Raw genomic sequence first — 21,628 nt, forward strand, 5'->3', positions numbered from 1 at the left:
ATAAATCTTATAGACTGATGAAAATAATGTATAGACCCTACCAGATAGGTTCAAAAGTCTCCAAATATCTGTAAGACCAAGATTTCTTACACATCCTGTGAAGCGTCAATGTTGCTCTAGGGGGCTTGCACACTTTTGCTTCACTATGACCAAAGACTGAGTCCATCAAAAGATTAAAGTCTCCTCCCAATACTATATCATGAGGGGTGCCAGCGGCTTGCAACATCCCTTCAAGATATAAAAAAGCCCTGATCATCAATGTTTGGTGTGTAAATATTAGCCAAAATCAACCTTTGCCCCTGAATTTCTGCTAAAACAATAATGACTCTTCCTAATTTATCTTTAATCTGTTTGAGACATTTGAATTGTAGATGCTTACTTATCAATGTAATGACTCCCCTGCTCTTACTTGAGCCAGCACTAAATAAAACATGTCCACCCCATATCTTCCCAAATTTTTCAGCTTCCTGCGGAGAAAGACAGTGTTTCTTGAAGAAACACATATCATATTTCTTACGTTTAAGAAAAGAAAAAACCTTCCTTCCTTTTTATGGGGTGCCCCAACCCATTCACATTCCACATGGAGAAAGACAATCCACTCATATTAACATCTGACATTTTGACATATTAGAAAAAATAGACTGTGTCAAAAACAAGATTATAAAGACCACATTCCAACATCAGTGCAACAATCAAACCCTGAACTTCCTCCCGAACCAAACAAACAGAAAAAAGAAAAACGTGCGCATTATACCCGTGCTCGACAGTGCCAACTGGCGTCCATCCCTCTAAACTCAAACAGTCCATGTACGCCTACGAGAGCCCCCACGACAACTTTGCCGTCGGATTGCTCAAGTCCAGTGCTTCTATACAAATTATGTGAGACAGAATTACATAACAGAAGAAAATCTATAAAACAAGCTCCAGCCAATAAGCAGAATAAACAAAAAGAACATGTAGATTCATCAACGTACTGTCCCGAAGGTGTGTTCCTCCCCAAAACAAGCTCCAGCCTCTAGTGGAACCAACACACACACACACACACACACACACACACAAAATAAATAAATAAATAAAAATAAATAAAAAAAATAAAAAAAATAAAAATAAAAAAACGTTCAGTTTCCTCGGGCAGTCAAACGAATATTCAGTGAGCCGGCTGTTTCATAAGTGCAGTAGATGACCTAATCCTTCCAATGTCCTGCAAAAAAATATTCCACAAAACAAACTGCATCCAATAGGAGGCATAAGCACAAAGAACAAGCAGATTCACCCACATCTGTCACGAAGGACTGTTATTCCACAAAACAAACTCCAGCCGCTAGGCAGAACCAGCAAAGAAAGAAACAAAGGCGGCGCCCAGTTTCCTCGGACAGTCAAGTGAATGTTCAGTGAGTCAGGTCCACTTGGCTGCAAAGCAAGCACCACACAATGACTTACTCGTTCCCTTGACTTTATAAAGGACAATGCTTGTTGGGGACAAGTAAATACTTTGCGGCCATCCTTAGCATCTATTCTCAATCTAGCCGGGAACTTCAGTGTAAAAGCAACCCTTCATCAATGCAAAAGTTTCTTGGAGTGTCTCAGCCTTCTTCATTCTCAGGAATTCCAACAGTTCGGATGCTGTTTCGCCGATTACAATTCTCAAGGTCTTCCGACTTTTCCCAGACGCACTGCAAATCTGCCTTGGTCACTAGCGGATTAGCAGCTAATTCCCTCTCCGATGACTCAAGATAATCAATCCGTTTCTCAACGTCCCCCATTCTTCTAACCAACTAAGAGAATTTTGCCTCCATGGAAGTAATCGATCGACGTATTACAGCAAGATCCTCCAAGTCCGCTACGACCTTCGTCAGCATCACCGACATGCTGGACAGTTGCACCATCCAAACTGAGTCCCTGGTCTGCGGCCCTGTCTGGGGTATCAGCTTGAGCATGTAAGTGTCTTTTAATGTCTCCAGAGCCTGAGGATTTTGAATTCTTTGACATACTGTCTTCATAGAACAGTTATGAAACAGAGTGTATAGAATCTCACCGGTTTAGGACACAAAAAGAATTAAAAACTAGCCAAGTGCGCAGAGCTCACCGTTCACACGTCTGACCCTTGCATGGCGCCACGTGACCCCCCCCCAATTTTTCCATCTCTTTATATTATTACAACTTATGTGACCGGGTTGCGAGTACCCTTTCATCGACACCAAACCATAAATGTTCTCCTTTTAACTCATATTTCACTGAAAATCATTTAGTAATAATCACTGATATTATCAGGCAAGGCAAGTTTATTTATATAGCACATTTCATACACAATTGCAATTCAAAGTGCTTTACATATAAATTAATAAAATTAATTTTAAAACCAAAAGAACAAGAAATGAGATTAAAAAGAAAAAGAATACAGAAATAAAATGATGCAGTGCAATCAGTAAGTGCAGCATAGTGCTCAGTGAATAAATGCACAGTTAAACGTGTTTTCAGTCTGGATTTGAATGTGGCTACTGTTGGAGTACATCTGACCTCTTCTGGAAGTGGGTTCCAGCTGTGGGTGGCATAATAGCTAAATGCTGTCTCACCTTGTTTTGAGTAAACCCTCTGTATGTCTAACTGACTTGATCCTAATGATCTGAAAGGTCTGTTAGGTTTATATTCAACAAGCATATCTGGAATGTATTTAGGTCCTAGGCTATTAAGTGATTTATAAACGAGTAATAGTACTTTAAAATCAATTCTAAATGTAACTGGAAGCCAGTGTAAAGAACTGAAGACTGGAGTAATATGCACTGATTTTTTGGTTTGGGTGAGAATCCTGGCAGCAGCAATCTGAATGAGCTGCAGGTGTTTAATGGATTTTTGGGAAGGCCGGTGAGGAGTTAATTGCAGTAGTCCACCCTACTGGTGATGAATGCATGAACAAGTTTCTCTAAGTCTTCACTGGATACAAAACATCTAATTCTGGCTATATTTGTTAGATGATAGTAGGCTGATTTAGTTATTGCTTTGATGTGACTACTGTAACTAAGGTCTGACTCCAAAATGACACCAAGATTCCTTACTTTATTTTTTGTCTTTAGACCCTTGGTGTCAAGGTATGTATTCACCTTTATTAGTCACTTTTAAACAAAGAAAAATAAAACCGCTATTATGGATGAAAAAAGACCCACCAAGTAGCACATATATTCTGATAGATGCATCATCCACACAACAAAAGATTTCCTTCCTTAAATAGAACCAGAAAAAAAAAAAAAAAAAAAGTATTATTCTTTGTTATTTTAATCTATTTATTTTTTCTAGGTTTAATGTACATCCAGGAACATGCTTTTAGAGATAGTCCACCCCAAAATGAACAATTCTGACATGATTTACTCATTCTCATGTTTCCAACCCATGACTGACTTGTTAGGCAGCATGTTATTTTAGTCACCATTCACTTTCATTGCATCCATTTTCCATGCAATAAAAGACTGCATAACATCTTTTGTGTGCCATAGAAATGGAGTCATACAGTTCTGGAAATAGCATGGGGGTGGGTAAATGATGACAGAATTGTAATTTTTGGGTGAACTATCCCTTAAAGTATCCCTTTGGGTACAAGAGACAGAAAAGGGAAAGCAATAGAAATCTAGAAGAGATGATGGATCTACCTCTTAAAGACCTAATTAAAAGAAACACAAGGGGTCCAGAAGATGCAGTGTGTTTATATCTGTCCAAGTCTATTTTCTTTTGTTTGTCATTCAATCTTAAGGCCATCTCTAGAAATTTTACTCTGTTTTAAAGCCTCTTTAGAGGAGGAGGCCATAGCTTGTACATAGTGCCACTGTAACTTCATCATCATTGAATGGACTATTAGTGAATACTATCACTTTTTATTGTAGTCCTTCCGAATATTAATCCCAGTACTTTTAAGAAGTACAAACCTTCTCTATCTTTCCTTGGTACTACTGGTCAAACTCACAAAGGTGTCTTCTAACAGTACAAAGAGCAGTGAAATTCATATAAAACGTTTAAAAGAATCTGGCCTGGGAGCCACGAACAAAAACTCTTTACAGCTTGATCCATTTTAACAAGTACAATGATGCCTGTTTCAGCTGATGAGCACTTACAAAATAGGTAAATGGCAAAAGGGGGATAAAATGAATACTATGTATATGCTGAAATTCATATGCATTGTTCTATTCAAAGTTTCACTCAATGCGTTATACTGATAATAACAAAATACATACATTTGTAAACTAAACATTTTGTATTCGCAAAACAGATGCATTTTCACTAGTGGTCTCAGACTTTTGGACCCCACTGTGTATATTTTTAAAAGCAAAAGCACATGGCAACATTTCATGCTTGACAGGTTCAAACCAACCCCCATTATGAAAATTAATCAACTCAAAATTTGCGAATGTTTAATGTTGTTTCTGGACCCATGAGTAGAAAAGTTTTATTTCTACCCCCTAGATGAAATCTGTGGCCTGCTGCTTTCAATTTCAATTTCTATCTTTATCAGAATAATTTAATATGACAGATGAAAATATTTGAAAAAAGAAGGCACCCCCTGTTGAAAGACTTTGAAAAAAATTTAAAAGCATATTTTATGTCCAATATTTAGGTTTTTCGGGATAGTTCACCTGAAAATGAAAATTCTGTTATCACTGAACATGTTTACATGCACGTTCTTACACCAATTATGCTTGATAAGCAACAATGGGTGTGTAAACGCAATAAATCGGTGTATGGTCATAAACAGTTTAAAAATAATCCAGTCAACACAGGTAGATTTTTGCCCATTACCCTGATTTCGTGTTGCATGTAAACACCTTTACATGAATAGAGACTTACAGCAGTCACATGGCATGCAGACAAACACACCAGGGCTGTTTCTAGGCATAGGCGTCCGCCTAGAGCGCCATCAGCCGGGGTGGGTGCTAAAATGTAAGCCGTCCACCCCCTCCCTTACTGATGAGATCACCAATGATGAGACTACTCTTGTAGACGGGAGCACCAATAACAAGGTTGCTGCGCAAGCTGGCAATACAGAAGAGCGCCGCGCAAGCTCTTCAGTTTAATACAAAAAAAAAAAAAAAAGACGCAATGTTTTTTTCCCCACATTTTCTGCATTTATGGTCAGTGAAAAACGAATTGTGTGTAATAGATTTATAGTAAATGATGTTAAATAGAGATGGAAGTATTGCAGTCTACTGACAGATAGAAGTGTTATCAAATTAGTCAAATATCAAAAAATGTGCAAAATATTTATTCAAACCTCTATCAAAATACAAATGTTGTGAAAATCGAATTAAAATGTAGTTAGGGTTACATGCAGTATGTAGTTTAGACAGTGGTGTAAATTGGATCTTGTGGACCTCAGTGCAAAAAAAAAAACAAACTTGATGGGGCCCCTTGTCACTCCCACCCACTTGTAGCCTACAAGAATTAACATAGAATATATGACATTATGTAATTTTTTTTGTTTGCACAATATTGTCACTAAATGTTTCAATAGATTTAATCCTCTCAAGGCACCTTTTCAGAAATCATGAGAAATATCTTATTTATCTTAAAATGTCTCTTAAATTGTTAAAATGGAATTCCGCAAATGAGTTGTGCTATTTATTCTAAAAGGCTGCATTTTACTTAAAAAAGTTACATTTAAAATAAAACCAATTATACCAGTAATCCACCTGATCACAGCCATGTTTTTGGGACTAGATTAATTAACTGTCAGTTTATTATGACACTATTATCATCTTTCTCCTGAACAAAACGACAGGACTCTTCAAGTTTACCTGACATCACAGACAGTTTGCTTGATCAGCTGAACTTTCATGCTGGACATGCCCAATAACAGTATCACTGTTGCTTTATGTTCTTTCTCAGCACCACTCTTTCTGCTTTGTAATATCATTAAATATATTATGTCTTTGACCGTGACACTGCATCATCGATACTCTGCAGCACTTTCTCGCATAATGCAGGGTAGAGATGACGGTCTCTCGTGGAGAGAGAAACGAATTTGGGACTGCAGAGGAAAAAATGCAGCGGTAGCCGTGAAAGCTCAGGAATCACGCTACGTTCGCACAGATTAATGACCTCAGACGCTGGCTCAGTAGGATTTCCCAAGAATCCCTACAATGTCAAACAAAATATGCAAAGAATTGTCCGATGTATCACTTAAAATGAGTAATTTCTAATTAAATATTCTAATTAGTTTAGAGTAAGATGTTATGTTAATAATAAACTATAATTTTTACGTTTTTAGATTAAAAAAAAAAAAAAAAAAAAGGTCACCATGGATGAGATGCATAGTGTGTAGTCAGCTATAATTACAAAGCAGTTCCAACTTAAAACCTGTGGTAATTGCATGCATTGTATGCTGACGAAGGTGCAGACAGTTTAACATTTTAAGGTAGGGCCCGGTCATCACGGGCCCCCTTAGACCGTGGGCCCCAGTGTAGCTGCCCCACCCACACTGCTGGTAGTTACGCCACTGAGTTAAGAGAAAGTTACCTATGAAGTTGTGACACTGAAAAAATACTGAACTAATTAGTGCATGAATTCTAGATTAAGCAATGATGAATTGATGAGGACAGTATTATTTCAGTGTACTAATTATAAACTGCCTTAGATTTCCATTATACCTCCATTATGTTAATATAGTACATGTAATAAGTTAACAACCTACAACACTGTTTCTCTGTATGATACTTTTTGCACTTGTTTCATGATACTTCTTTCTCATTAATTCTGGCTGTCTGAGCACAAGTTGTTTGCAATTTAGCAGGTCATCTGACAGTGTTGGCTGTCACTGGGAAACGTTATGCCTCTGGGGTGACACCAGTCATATTTTCAGTCATTTCATACAAGTGTCAGGTCTGATGAGCAGCAGACAGGTGCTGATGCTGTGGAATGACAAGGCTGTGCTGAGAGAGCACGGGGTTCAGTGAGCGCAATACTCCTACCTGCCCAATCCCCTGCAGTAATGGGAACCAGGATATGAGCATGTGTGGTCCAGGATTAAATCGATTGTGCTCCCTCTGCTCATTTCAGCTTGAGGTAATTGCTGTCTCCTTCTCTCCACGCTCCTCTGGACTTTCACTAAGACTGTGGAAGTTTGAGCACTCCAGCGTGGTAAAATGGAGAGAGCAAATTATTTTCTTTTATGCGCTGCTTATGAGTTCACTTACAGTGACTTTAAAGTGGAACATCCTTAAAAGGTCAGGGCAAGCTCCTTAATACTGTGCTTTCATTACAGTGAGTCAGTGGTATGAGAGAATCTCACTTGGAAGAGATCATGAAGATCAGCAATGATCTCAGCTTGATCACAGCTTGATATATCATAAGACATACACTACCGGTCAAAAGTTTTGAAACACATGACTGAAATGTTTCTCATGAAGGTGTATGCTTAAATGTTTGAAATTGGTTTTGTAGACAAAATATATAATTGTGCCACCATATTAATTTATTTCATTATAAAACTAAAATGTAATTAAAATAAAAAACGTTTTTGAAATTGATGACTTGAACCAAATAATAAAGAAAAGCAGCCAATATGTGCCCAACATAGATGGGAACTCCTTCAATACTGTTTAAAAAGCATCCCAGGGCGATACCTCAAGAAGTTGGTTGAGAAAATGTCAAGAGTACATTTCTGAAAATTCTAGGCAAAGGGTGACTACTTTGAAGATGCTAAAATATAACACAGTTTTGATTTATTTTGGATTTTGTTTAGTCACAACATAATTCCCATAATTCCATTTATGTTATTCCATAGTTTTGATGACTTTACTGTTATTCTAAAATGTGAAGAAAAAAAATTATAATAAAGAATAAGTGTTTAAAAGCTTTTGACCGGTAGTGTAAGTGTTCACAAATGTAGAATTCTTAAAGGAATATTCCGGGTTCAGTACAAGTTAAGCATTTGTGGCATAATGTTGAGTACCACAAAAATGTATTTTGACTTGTCCCTCCTTTTCTTAAAAAACAAAAAAACAAAAACAAAAAAAAAAAAAAAAAGAAAGTAGTAGTAAAAATCAAGGTTCCAGTGAGGCACTTACAATGAAAGAATGGGGGCCAATTTTTTAACATTAAAATACTTTTCCAAAAGTATAGTCACAAGACATAAACAATATGCATGTAAACATGATTTTAGTGTTATAAAATCACTTACTAACCTTTTCTGAGTAAAGTTATAGCCAATTTTACAACTTCATTACCATGACGATGTCAAAAAACCATAAACCCCCAAAATGACAAAAAATTACAACTTAAACAACTTTACAGCTCAAATAATACACAAGTTTTAACAGAAGAATTAATGCATGTGCCTTTATAAAATTATAAGCTTCACATTTCTGTTTAAACCCTCCAAAAATTGGCCACATTCGCTTTCATTGTCTCCCATTCACTTCCATTGTAAGTGCCTCACTGGAATGTTGATTATTATTTTTATTTTTTTTAATGTTGGGTGCTTTGTTCACGAACGGGTTTGGTTATTAGCAATAATGAATAATTATCAAAGATAATTATTCATTATTAAAATCAATAGAACATTGATTAGAATCAACAGCTTTTTAATCCTTTAAATCAATAATCATCAAAAATAACTATCAATTATCAAAATCAATAGAATATTAATAAGGATTAATATTGCTGGGGCACCACCCTGGAATCAGGGACTAATAACCAAGTCAGCGAGTACTCACAAGGGAAATGGCATATTAAATTATGTTTTTTTTGAAAATATAAAAATGCAAAAAGGTTTCTGTGAGGGTTAGGTTTAGGGGATAGAATCTATAGTTTGTACAGTATAAAAACATTATGTCTATGGAGGGTCCTCATAAGGATAGCTAAATCAACGTGTGTGTGTGTGTGTGTGTGTGTGTGTGTGTGTGTGTGTGTGAGGAAAGGAGGAGGGCACAAAATGGTGGACGTGACTCTCGTGGAGAGTACGTCACGCGAATGTGGGCGGAGTGAAGGGTTAATGGCATCTGCCCATTTAATGCGTGTCTCCGCTGGTACGATAACTTAGGGACAAAGCGGTCTCTATCGCCAAGTTATCTGCTCGCCAAATGTGTGTGCGGGTATGTTTATGAGGGGTGTGTGTGTGCAGTTAGTACAAGAGAGAGAGAACAGAGTGACAGCACCGAAGCCGGTTTTAGTGATCGTGGTAGAGAAGGCAACCGTTATTTTATCACTCAGAGATGTGGCGAACGGCTCATAATCCATCCGCCACGGTCATTGGTTATTTAATAGATAAACTAATGGATAAAGTGTACCGGTCTCACCCGCGATGACGGAAATGCACAAACAGTCCAACATGGTTGGATGACAACAAAGCAAATCTCATTCGTGGTAACAGTAAGTTACAGTATTACCTTGAGTATTATTAGCAGCAATGAGCAGACTCGGCGGTCTGTAAACTGTACAAGCAATAGTCTTGATACACAAGAATAACACACTATAATAATCTATAATAATCTACTTCCTTGGGCAACGAGGCTACACCTGGAAGCACAGGGCTGCAACTAGACAGGCACATACTGTCGCTGGAAGCAAAGCTTAGGAAGATCTCTGAGGTTTTTATACTCTCGATGACGTCATGATGGATGGATGCGTTCTGTCGTGCATTTCATCCAATAGGAGTTGAGAGTTCGATCCTTCAGAATTTCACACCTAGGTGTAAAGTGCACAAGACTTGATGGGTTCTGTAGTCTGTTTTGGACTCCCTTTGTTTGATTTTGGCACCATTGTTGTGGCTGTGAGGCTTCTAGTGTCCCTACAGGCCACAGACTTTATGACTGCCTTTGTCTCTTATCTGAGTACACGAAGCCCAACATAAAGAAAATGAGGAACAAGTCGAAATACATTTTTGTGGTAATCAACATTATGCCACAAACGCTGTCTATTGAGCGTAACTTGTATTGAACCCGGAACATTCCTTTAAGTAAAGACTTCCCAGCCTAGCATACTATTAAGAAACCATGTTCACATGCTGCTCTTAAAGGGATAGTTCATTCAAAACTGAATATTTTGTCAAGTCTTCTGCCCTCACAGTGCAGATGTTGAGAGGGATGGATGATAACTGTGCCATCCAAAACAGGGTAAGATAATCAATTCACAAAATAAAATTTCCAACTATTTTATTTGGTTTAAAAAAAACATTTGGTATTCTCCTCTGGGAATCAAACTCGAGACCTTTATCACTCATTGCAACAATCACAGCCGAGCGTCATTAGCCGAGTTTCCACTATAGGGCCAAATAAGGGTACCTCAGCTTGAGCTTGCCTCTTGCTTGTGCAATGGGTGGGGCATGTGACATGGGCACCAGGGCAGCATATTAAGGGCGGGTTTTAGAGCAATGCTGCAAGGCTATGATGGGAATGCTGATCGATTTTAGTCTCGAGGTCCGAGGCTTTTGGCCCCAGCTGACCAGACGATAGTGGAAATGTGGCTATTGTTATTCAAACGTCATTGTAGCAGGTTCGTTGCCTGGGCAATGAAGGAGTCAGGAGGCAGCGAACTGTCAACTTGAGTATTTTTATTATAGTACATTATCTTCAGCATCATTCACACGCTTTGACGTTCCTGAGCTTGGAGCAAATTCTCCTGTGTTAACTAACCCAAAGTGTGGAGTTTGCTCTAAGATCAAGAACGTATTGAATTTCATTCTTACTGTTTGAAGGTCCCTCCTCCTAAGCTTCCTGTATGACATCAAGCACGCCACACGGCCGATGCCCATACAGCAGCTCGAATGGGGAAAACCCTGTGGAGGCTTGTGGGACCTCTCACACTGCAAATAACAGGGTATCGAGCCACTTATCCCAATTTCTAGCATCCTTGTGTACGAATGGGTTGAGATTCGTAGAGTCTTCTCCTCCACTTCCTGGCCGGCTAGAGAACTGAAGCTCTCTCCTCCACAATCACTGTTCTCAGTTCTTCTATAGAGAGCTCCACAAACCTTGGGCACGTCCTCAACAACAAAAGCATAAAGACTCACAAACACCTACTGCTCTGGGCTGTTACGCCTCCGGTTTCAGCACAAACGTTTCTCAGCACAAGATCATAGCTCTGTGCTTACTCTCATGAAAGAGGCCCTATTTCTCTGTGAATGTATGCTACTGTTTTAATCAGCTATTTTGGTGAGCCTTAATGAGCTGCAGACCCACATAATAGATCATCGGGAGACACGGTATCGCACGTTAAGTTGGAGAGAACTCACCTGTGTCGCAGAGGTGAACTGGGTGAGGGATGAGTAAAACCAGTGTTATTATCTCAAACACTTCAAACAACATCAACTGGAGAAGTCATTTTTGTTTTTGGATAAAGTAACCCTCAGCACTCCCAAAATACACATAAAATGTCTAATGAGCACAATGAATGCTCTCAAAATGAGTTTTTCCCATCAAAAAGGCTAATCCAAAGCACAAGACTCAAGGTAATACAACCTTCTCAGGGGAGGAGCATGCTGGTCTCCAAAAGAAGGCGATCAAATTCCACTTCTGAAAATTGGCTTTTAGAGGGAGATTAAGCTTTAGACATAAAAATTAACATCAATTAAATAAATCACTACTGATGCAGTGACAGCTTAATGGTTAGGGACCTTCTCTGCTGACATGACGGGTCAATCCAAAGTGACCCCAAGTCATGATGACCCAGGAATTCAGAACAAACTAAAATCGTAATTGTGCTTATCATGCATCCTTGAACATTGCAATATGCTTTGTTTCCAAATAGTTTTTTTGGGTGAGAAGTCACTACAAAAATACCAAGAAGTGCCATGGTATTATAATGGTTTTGTGGACATAGTACCATGTAAATGCCATGTGTTTTTGTACCATGAAATGTACCATGGTAGAACCATTGCTTTATATCATGTAAAAGCCATGGTATTTGAATATGGAAATCACTCAGTACCATGATAAATCACATTACAATGGTATAACAATCTGATATCATCATTGTATTGTATTACTTTTATTTATTTATTTTGAGAGGGCACCAGTGGTAGTCCCATGAGATATACTTTTGACATCTTAGTAGTTATAAATCTAGGACATGTTAGTCTTTCATATTAAATGTTAAAGTTTTCATTTAGGGTGCAAAGGGACTTAATATACTGTATAATTTTTTAATAAACTAAAAACTGCAATTGATTCAAAATTGCAACTTGACAGCTAGTGTGCAGTGTTTTTGTATAGCTCCTAAACTTAAATATTTGTTAACAAAATAAGACAATTTGACTTTTCCAGCTGTATTATCATCTGCAGCTAAAAGTGCCTGACAAATTTGTAAGTTCATTTTCTTCGGAATGATGCATCTGGAACAAAAAGACTGTACAGACTCTGCACAGCTGATGAGAAGCCGTGTTGAGAGCGGTGGGGAAAATGCAGCTGTGGTAAATTGCTACCTGTGCTCTCCTTCTCCCTCCTCCTCATCTTTAAGCTTTATGAGACTTCAAGCGAGGGAGCTGACAGCCTCTAATTCCTGCCCTCACAGAAAGAAAGCTTCTGTTATTAATATCTTCAGCCCACACTCAGTACGAGAGCCACAGTCTCAGTCTGTCGTCAGGAGAGGCAATCAAGCTGAAAGGCAAGATGGGGGCTCTACCAAACATATGGTATGGTATGGTACAGTACGGTAAATTATATGATATATGATGCAATATGGTGGTGTGGTACAGTAAGGAATGGAGCAGAATGGTATAGTATGGTATACTGCAGAACATTACTGTATGGTATGAAATGAAATGAAAAAGAATACAATGGAAAGCAATGGAATGTTATACTAGTACAGTATGTAATGGAACTGAAGCGCTATGAATGGAATGGTATTGTATAGATTGGAATGGAATGTGCAGCACAGTATGGAATGGGAGAGTAAATGCTGTATAGTATGGAACGGGATGGGTATGGAGTGGAATGGGTATGGACTGGAATGGATCTCCATTCTGCTCCTTTTGAAAGGTTGGAGGAAAGGAAAAAGAAAAAGAAAAGGAAAGGAAAAGAAGGGCAGGAAAAGGAAGAGGAAAGTAAATGACAGGGAAAGGAAAAAGAAAAGGAAAAGAAAGGAAAAAGCAAAGGAGAAAGAAAAGAAAGAGGGATACTCTTTTAAATCAAGCTAAAAAATAAAAATAAATGCGTACAACAATCAAATAGACCTTATATTAAAACTTTCCTTTCAAAAGACACCACAGGGAGAACTTACTAAGGTTATTGGGTTACCATACAGCAGGGTGCAGGTATTGATGTGAACAGAGAGACCAATAAATGGGCACTTTCATGGTTCAAACATTTTCAAATATTTGTTCACATCAGGAAACACAGTCCAGAGGGCCCTAAATTTAATTCTGAATTCATGTGAACTCTTACAGTGATTATATAATGCTCAAACGATATCACACACATTATGCACATTCAACAAAAAAAAAAAGGACATTTGAACTGGAATCTGTAAAATTGCAGATGTTATTTAAACATTAATATGCATTGCGGAGAAAAGAAACCTTCACAATGCCCTTACAATGCTAAATTATCATTGCCAAAACAATTATCTGCCAACAATACCATTTATATTGATATTTTATTGAATTTTTGTTATTTATCAGTGATTTCACTACAAGATAAAGTGCTTTCATTGTGTTTGTGGCATGCTGAGGATACAGCTATTCACCTGCTCTTTTTCTGAGAAATCATCAGAAGAGTTTGGTGTCTGGCTTAAACTGGGTTTAGTTCTGAACCACACATCTGTCTCACCCAGTGAGGATCAGACTCAGGCTGAAAGTGGCAGAAATGGGGTTTGGAAGTCTCTGGAGTAAGGAAAGCAAACTAATCTTCCGAACTGTGTCACACATAATGCTGATTGCAGTAGCAGGTGGATTTTATCAGAAGTGAACGATTAAATCTTTTAATGGGGCCAGTAAAGCAAAATATCTGCTATGAACAAGCTGTGGTGAAAAGACAGCTTTTCTTTGTCTTTAAGTGATGGAGGACACACAAAACTGTCTTGCCTAGCAAGATAATAACCTCTGACAATGAGGTGGCTGGTGAATGAGAGGACAGCTCTCTTAAGAAAGGGTCAAGGATGGTTCACTCACTCTCTCATTCGTTGGATTCTGCCCTCAGCCAGGGTGCTATTGATGCTGCTCACTCCCAGAGAACCCAGCTGAGCCTTCACTTCCTCTGCTTTAGCTCCTGAAACACACACACACACCCACTTGTTTTTATATCATTGTGGGGACTCTCCATAGACTTCCATGCATTTTATGGATTTTATACAGATCTAACGATAATTTCTATCCCCTAAACCGAACCCTCACAGAAAGCTTTTTTGCATTTTTACATTTAAAAAAAAACTGTGTTTAATATGTTTAATAAGCCGTTTCCCTCATGGGGACCGCTGGCTGGGCCCCACAAGGTAGGTTATCTCAGGTTTTGCTATCATGTAGTATAAACATGTACACACACACACACACACACACACACACACACACACACACACACACACACACACACACACACACACACACACACACACACACACACACACACACACACACACACACACACACAGACAGACACAAACACACACACACACACTTGGCTAAATGACAACATACCATAGTTAATTATAACTATAGACTTCCTAAACCCTATATTATTTTAGACTATGTATAAACCACCCCAACTCACACCAAAAAGAACAACCCCTAAAATAAATCTGTGTTTTTAATAATATGTTTAATTTATATAGCACCTTTCCAGAGCTCACGGATGCTTTACAATGGTAACACAATAATACATAAACAGTCACTAAAACACAGTTCAAATAGTACAGTCATTGAGAGTGAATACATAACACATTAAGACAAATAGCACTGAGAAAACAAAAATGTTTTAAGTCGAGATATAAACTCAGCGATAGAAGAGATGCTGCAAAGAGTCAGAGGGAGTGAATTCCATATATTGGGTGCTACTACACTGAATGACCTGCCACCCATAGTAGAGAGGCGAGATCTAGGGACAGAAAGGAGTCCGGACCCAGAAGACCTGAGCGAGCGGATCGGGTTGTAGGGGAGAAGCAATTCACTAAGATAGTGAGGTGCCAGACCATGAAGTGATTTAAATGTAAGCAGGATTATTTTATATTTGATTCAAAACAAAACTGGTAACCAGTGAAGTTCAAACAGGAATGGAGTAATATGAGCAGAGCGCTTGGTATGTGTAACGTTGGGTGTCTAGGAGTGGAAAGAGGAGACGCATGAGTAGATTCATTCAATCCTTTAGTTATAAACGCTGGAGTGGAAACAAACGCTAAACATTACAAACTAACAATGTAACATATCAAAAACTCAACGCAACACTTCACAATGTAACACTTCAAGGACTGACAAATGATGAACAAAACTAGAGGGTATATATACACAGGGAAACTAATGAGGGAATGGAAGGCAGGTGCGGATGATGAACTGATGGAAGTGATTAGGGCAGTGAACTCTGAGAAAAATGTAGTGCAGGGGAAAACTAGAAAATAAGAGTCCTTGAAGAAGATGAGGGTGAAGATGAAGATGACTCCTGGCGCCCAACGATGGATGAGGAGGGTATGATGACGCAGAAGATGAAGGCAGCCACAGGGCAGGGACTGGGTCTGGAGGCGGACACAGGGCAGGGACTGGGTCAGGAGGCAGAACCGCTGGAGACTCTGGGGAAGCGGGCGGAGCCGTGGAAGACTCTGGGGGTGGAGCCATGGAAGGCTCGGGCTGAGAGCCATGGAAGAGAGTGCATGCTGAGACTGGGGATCAACCTCCGAGGTCGAGAGCCCGGGTAGAGACTGTGGAATGACCTCCGTGGTCGTAAGCATGGGCAGAGACTGGGGAACGACCTCCGTGGTCATGAGCATGGGCAGAGACTAGGGATGGTCGAGGCTACAGGCACTGGCTCTGGGACGGTCGAGGCTACAGGCACTGACTCATTAATTGTGGCAGGCATGGGCACTGGCTCGTTAACCGTGGCAGGCATGGGCACTGGCTCGTTAACCGTGGCAGGCATGGGCACTGGCTCGTTAACCGTGGCAGGCATGGGCACTGGCTCGTTAACCGTGGCAGGCATGGGCACTGGCTCGTTAACCGTGGCAGGCATGGGCACTGGCTGTGGCCCGGGGTTCCCGCCATAAATTGCAGCATATAGGGGAAATGTAACTTCTTTGGACACTACCGCTGACTGCGGCAGGGAATCGACCACCGGAACCTGAAGAGGATGAGCCCCCCCAAAAAATTTTAGGGGAACTGTATGGAGAGGAGTTACCTTGGAGATAAGGGGCGTGGAAGGCATGGAGACATGGGCCGTGGAAGGCGTGGAGGGAGGAGTCATGGAAGGCGCGGAGACATGGCCCGTGGAGGGAGGAGTCAACAACTCTAACAAACGTGATGAAAGTGAAGGGTAATGGATATTCAGGGTGGCTAGGATGTAATTTGCCAAGGAAAGATTTTCCGCCTCTGGAAGTGCTATGGGTCTGTGATAGTTTAATCCCATTCCATAAATGGGCTTGAGGTAAATGTCCGGTATTGATGTAGAAGCAGCGAGGTGAAGGAACTTGGTTGAGTATTCAAGAGGGGAAGATCCTACCTGAACAGCTCCATAAATAACTCTGTTGGTTCCATGCTCATGTGGGTCTGGATGAGTGTAAGAGGAGGATTAGTGGGATCGCTGGAGTAGAGGAGGACATTGGGAGGAACAGGTAAGTAAATCCGTATTCCTTTGTAGGTCAGTCCTTCTGTAACGTTGGGTGTCTAGGAGTGGAAGAGGAAGAGAGGAGATGCAGGAGAAGATTAATTCAATCCTTTAATTATAAACGCTGGAGTGGGAACTAACGCTGGAGTGGAAACAAACGCTAAACATTACAAACTAGCAAAGTAACACATCAAAAACTCAACGCAACACTTCACAACTTAACATTTCAAGGACTGACAAATGATGAACTAAACTAGAGGGTATATATACACAGGGAAACTAATGAGGGAATGGAAGGCAGGTGCGGATGATGATGAACCGATGGATGTGATTAGGGCAGTGAACTCTGGGAAACGTAGCGCAGGGGAAAACTTCAAAATAAGAGTCCTTGAAGAAGATGAGGGAGACAGACTGTGACAGTATGTGAATGTGAATATATTGCAACCTAGCAATAGAGTTAGCAGGTAAACTAAGGAAGAGGGCATTGCAAGTAGTCAAGATGTGAGGATATAAGTGCATGAACCAGTGTTTCGGCATCTCTGAGACTGATAAAGGGATGAAGGCAAGCAATGCGGCTAAGGTGAAAGACGGCAATTTTAGATACGGAGTTAATATGAGCTTCAAAAGTGAGGGAGTGATCAAAGATGATACCTACATTTTTTACAGTACTGGATGGTTTAAAGAAACGCCATCAAATTTGTGACACTAACCTTATTAACTCCTTGTTAACTCAAATTGTTATGCTAATAATATTCAATAATTTGTAATAAACTTTGTTGAACAACAATGCAAAATGGAAGAATTTTCACTAGTTAACTCAAGATTGTTTACTATACAAAATCATGGTAACAGGGTTGACACTTAGAAATCACCCCCTACTGACAAACATGACAAAACATAAGATACAATTATTTTAAAAAGGAGACATTTACATGTCCCTACAAAGTTCAGTTTCTGAAGATTAAAGGCTAGAAAATAAATTAAGTTTACTGCAAAATTTTATTAGAGAATGTCTTATGACAAAGTGCAATATTACTGTATTTGATCAATTTTATGGCAGAATATTACAGAAATTACAACTTAAGTGGCATCACAGTTAGAGAACATTAAAGGACAATATTGCGGGGGAAGATGTTTAACACACATTTACATAAAGAAACAGACTTTGTAAAAGTTTTAAGTTTTAGCGAGACTTTTATGTAGGCCAGTGCAATGAAGTCAGAGATTTTAAAGATTTTAAAGCTCAAGCAGAAAGCAGCATATCTGAGCTGCCAGCCACACTGACGCACATGTACGTTACGGTTCACCAAGCCAAGCCAGATTGTGTGTGTTTGAGAAGTCAGCAGGTGATGGGGTGAAAGAGAAATCATACTGTCTGTCAAAGCACTTTGTGTGTTGTGTACATCAAGTGTGTGTTTGTGTGTGTATAACTGGTGGTCTTTTATCAGTGTACTCATATGATTAAAAGCACTGAATAAACCCCTTAAAAGAGTAGTTCACCCAAAAATGAAAACTTTGTCATTATTTTTATCCGTCCTTTGGATGAGACGCTAAACCGAGATCCTGACTCTCTGTGGTCATTAAAAATCCCAGGGCACTTCTCGTAAAGAGTAGGGGTGTAACCACGGTGTCCTGGCCAATTTCCCCCATTGGACCTTCTCAATCATGGCCTCCTAATAATCCCCATTTATTAACTGGTTCTATCACTCTCCTCTCCACCAATAGCTGGTGTGTGGTGAGCGTACTGGCGCACTATGGCTGCCGTCGCGTCATCCAGGTGGATGCTGCACACTGGTGGTGGTTGAGGAGAGTCCCCTGTTCACAGTGTAAAGCCTTTGAGTGTAGTGTCAGAAAAAGTGCTATATAAATGTAACTTCCATTCATTCATTTACTCACCTTCATGTCATTTCACACCTGTAAGGTAAATTTTTGCACTACAAAAAAATTATTTTCTTTAATCAGTACTATTGTCTTGTTTTCAGAGAATATATCTTGAATTCAGTTTATTTTTCTTACACAATTGGCAAATATTTTATAGTCTATTTTTAAGCATAAATCTAACAACATTTAGTGATGTTTATGCTTAAAATAAAAAAAGTTATTTGCAAATGGGGGGAAAAAGTAAATTTATAATTCAAGCTATATTCTCTATAAACAAGTTTAATTAATTTACACAATTTGTGTTTCTTAAGTATGTTTATCTTGTTTTAAGGATTAAGAAAATGATTAATAATTTTAAGAAAACTATTTTTGCAGAGTAAAAAAAGTATCCTGGCCACTCTTTTCCATATAATGAAAGTGAGTATTGGGCAGTCAAGCTCCAAAATGACAAATAATTAAAATAATATAAATATATAATATAATTTACAATTCCATATAATAAGGGATGCACACTCATATATATTTTTAGTTGATTTGTTTGGTGCATTTAAAGCTTTTTTTGAATTTAAAGCTCTTAAAGTGTGTAAAAGTAACCCTTTCAAGTGATTTTAATAAGGAAAATGTTGAAAATTTTGCCAAACAATTTGGGCAAATTAGTTTTAAAAAAAAGTGGGACTTTAGTTGAAAGGTGAGTAGTTTGCATCCCTGAATATTTTCCAATCATTCTGAAGCCGTATCACCCTGTACCTCAAGACCGGTTGCCCACTGAAGCCAAGCAGGGTTGAGCCTGGCCAGTACCTGGATGGAAGACCTCCTGGGGAAAACTAAGGCTGCTGTTGGAAGAGGTATTAGGGAGGCCAGCAGGGGGTACTCACCCTGCGGTCTATGTGGGTCCTAATGACGGGGACACTATATTGTAAAAAGACACCGTCCTTTGGATGAGATTTTAAACCAATGTCCTCTGTGGTCATTAAAAATCCCAGGACACTTCTCGTAAAGTGTAGGGGTGTAACTCCGGTGTCCTGGCCAAATTCCCCCCGTTTGCCCTTGTCAATCATGGCCCCCTAATAATCCTCATCCATTAACTGGCTACATCACTCTGCTCTCCTCTCCATCAATAGCTGGTGTGTGGTGAGCGTACTGGTGCACTATGGCTGCCGTCGCATCATCCAGGTGGATGCTGCACACTGGTGGTGGTTGAGGAGAGTTCCCCTATATTATGTAAAGCACTTTGAGTGCCTTGAAAAGCACTGTATAAATGTAAGGAATTATATAAATGAAAGAATTACAATATATAGATTATGTGATTTATTTATTTATAAATAAATTCACCTTTTGTGTTCCATGGAATAAAAAAAAGACATGAGGGTGAGTAAATAATTACAGAATTTTCATTTTTGGGTGAACTATTCCTATAAAATAAGTGTTCTTTTTGGTGTGTTAGAAAGAACTTGGCATCGCACTCTGAATGTGCACATAAATCCATCTTTTGAATTCCTTTTTGGTCAGCTAGTTTGACATGAATGTGCCACCTGAAATCAAATCTGCTACTTCTACTTTGAGCCAGAAACTGTATTATTTTCTCTCCTTTTTTCTATCTTTTCTATTTCTTATGGCGAAGCGAATCTGACACTCATTGTGTAGAAAAGACGGCTGGGAAAAGAAATAAGAGAGATAAGGTTAGAAAAGTGGATTTTTTTTCTTACTAAGCAAAAGAACCCAACCCTGGGCTGATATTACCCATCAAGCATTGTCCCAACACTGCTATCATTTATCTTACTCTGCAGATAAGCAGAGTTTAAAATTGGGGAGAAACGTGCATTTTCATTAATGGGTGATAGGAGAATCTCTGAATTAAGGTTTTTAATATAGATTTATCAATGTCTGGCCATTTTTACAAATAACAGGCTTAGACATTTTGAGAAATTAAGATATCAGCATGCGTGAATAAACTCACAAATAAGCACCAAACCAATAAATATGCATTCTCACTTATACACACCCACATACACGCCAAAGCCAAATAACATCTAACACCATTCTAAAGCTATCTGTATCGAAACAAAATGTTTTCCTCTTATACACATACATCTGTATCTGATCTGATTAGTCAGTAATTCATCTGCATACAGATGCTAATTTCTTTGATGAATAATTAAGCATCCATATTCAGCAATATATCAATTCAATGTGGTATGTTTCTATTAAATTAACCAAAATATACAACCAAATTTGACATTTTCTGAAAGAAATGAGAGTGGTGCTTGCCCATGCAAAATTCACTACCGTGATTAGGATGTTAAGGGAGTTTACCAGGGTGCTGCTATGCAGTTGCAGTAAAAAAAAACAAAAAAAACACACAAGTCTGTATGATAATCTTATACCTGGTCCTTATTTCATCATCAGTCAACTAGATTTTTTTGTGCTCATTTTATTGTCCGCCATGTAAAAATAGTAAGTTTGATCACTTAGAAAGGTAATAGTACACCAATCCTCAACAAGCTACATGATTAGAGGTACAGTATGTCTATAGCACAAAGAGTGATACAAGTAATTTTAATACTTTGCCTTAGAAACTACTACTTATAAAATCACGGAACAAAGACGAGGTCCAAGAGGATGGTTTATATAAAACATCTGAAACCTAAGATGGTAAAGCAAACCAGGAAAGAAACAGAGTTGGACAGAAATACTCCAGTTCCAACTAAAAGGAAATGTACAGAACTTATCTGATATGCTCAGAGCCTTTATATAGCCTCGCATGAATTATCTAATCAATGTGGTCATGGCTTCAAGTGGTAAAAAAAACAGGCTTCCTGACATTCTCACCTCAGAGTCATCAAGAACAAGAAAAAAAAACCTTCCATTTGACACACTGAGAGGGGTGAAACTGGCAAATGGATCATTATTTGTACATGGAGTTTAATGAGCCTACACGTCTTTAGGAGAATGTATCACTTTCACTGGCATGTGACCTTCAAAAGGCAGCTGAATGTAGGCGTAAAACTGGCCAGTCATTGCTGAAGAGA

At 38.9% G+C, this 21,628-nt stretch overlaps 1 protein-coding gene across 2 annotated transcripts in view; it reads right to left on the reverse strand.

Moving 5' to 3' along the window:
* nek11 (NIMA-related kinase 11) overlaps positions 1-21,628 on the reverse strand; it is an 86,779-nt gene that overhangs the window by 10,027 nt on the left and 55,124 nt on the right. The window contains exon 14 of one of the 2 annotated variants that reach the window (XM_051721148.1): positions 14,087-14,183. In XM_051721148.1, coding sequence (XP_051577108.1) covers positions 14,087-14,183 — 97 coding nt within the window. Of the gene's footprint in view, positions 1-14,086; positions 14,184-16,660; positions 16,778-21,628 lie in introns of those variants that run through there. The other variant, XM_051721149.1, reaches the window with a different exon arrangement.

The sequence above is a fragment of the Myxocyprinus asiaticus genome, chromosome 16 (genome assembly GCF_019703515.2).
Source record: "Myxocyprinus asiaticus isolate MX2 ecotype Aquarium Trade chromosome 16, UBuf_Myxa_2, whole genome shotgun sequence".
NCBI lineage: Eukaryota > Metazoa > Chordata > Actinopteri > Cypriniformes > Catostomidae > Myxocyprinus > Myxocyprinus asiaticus.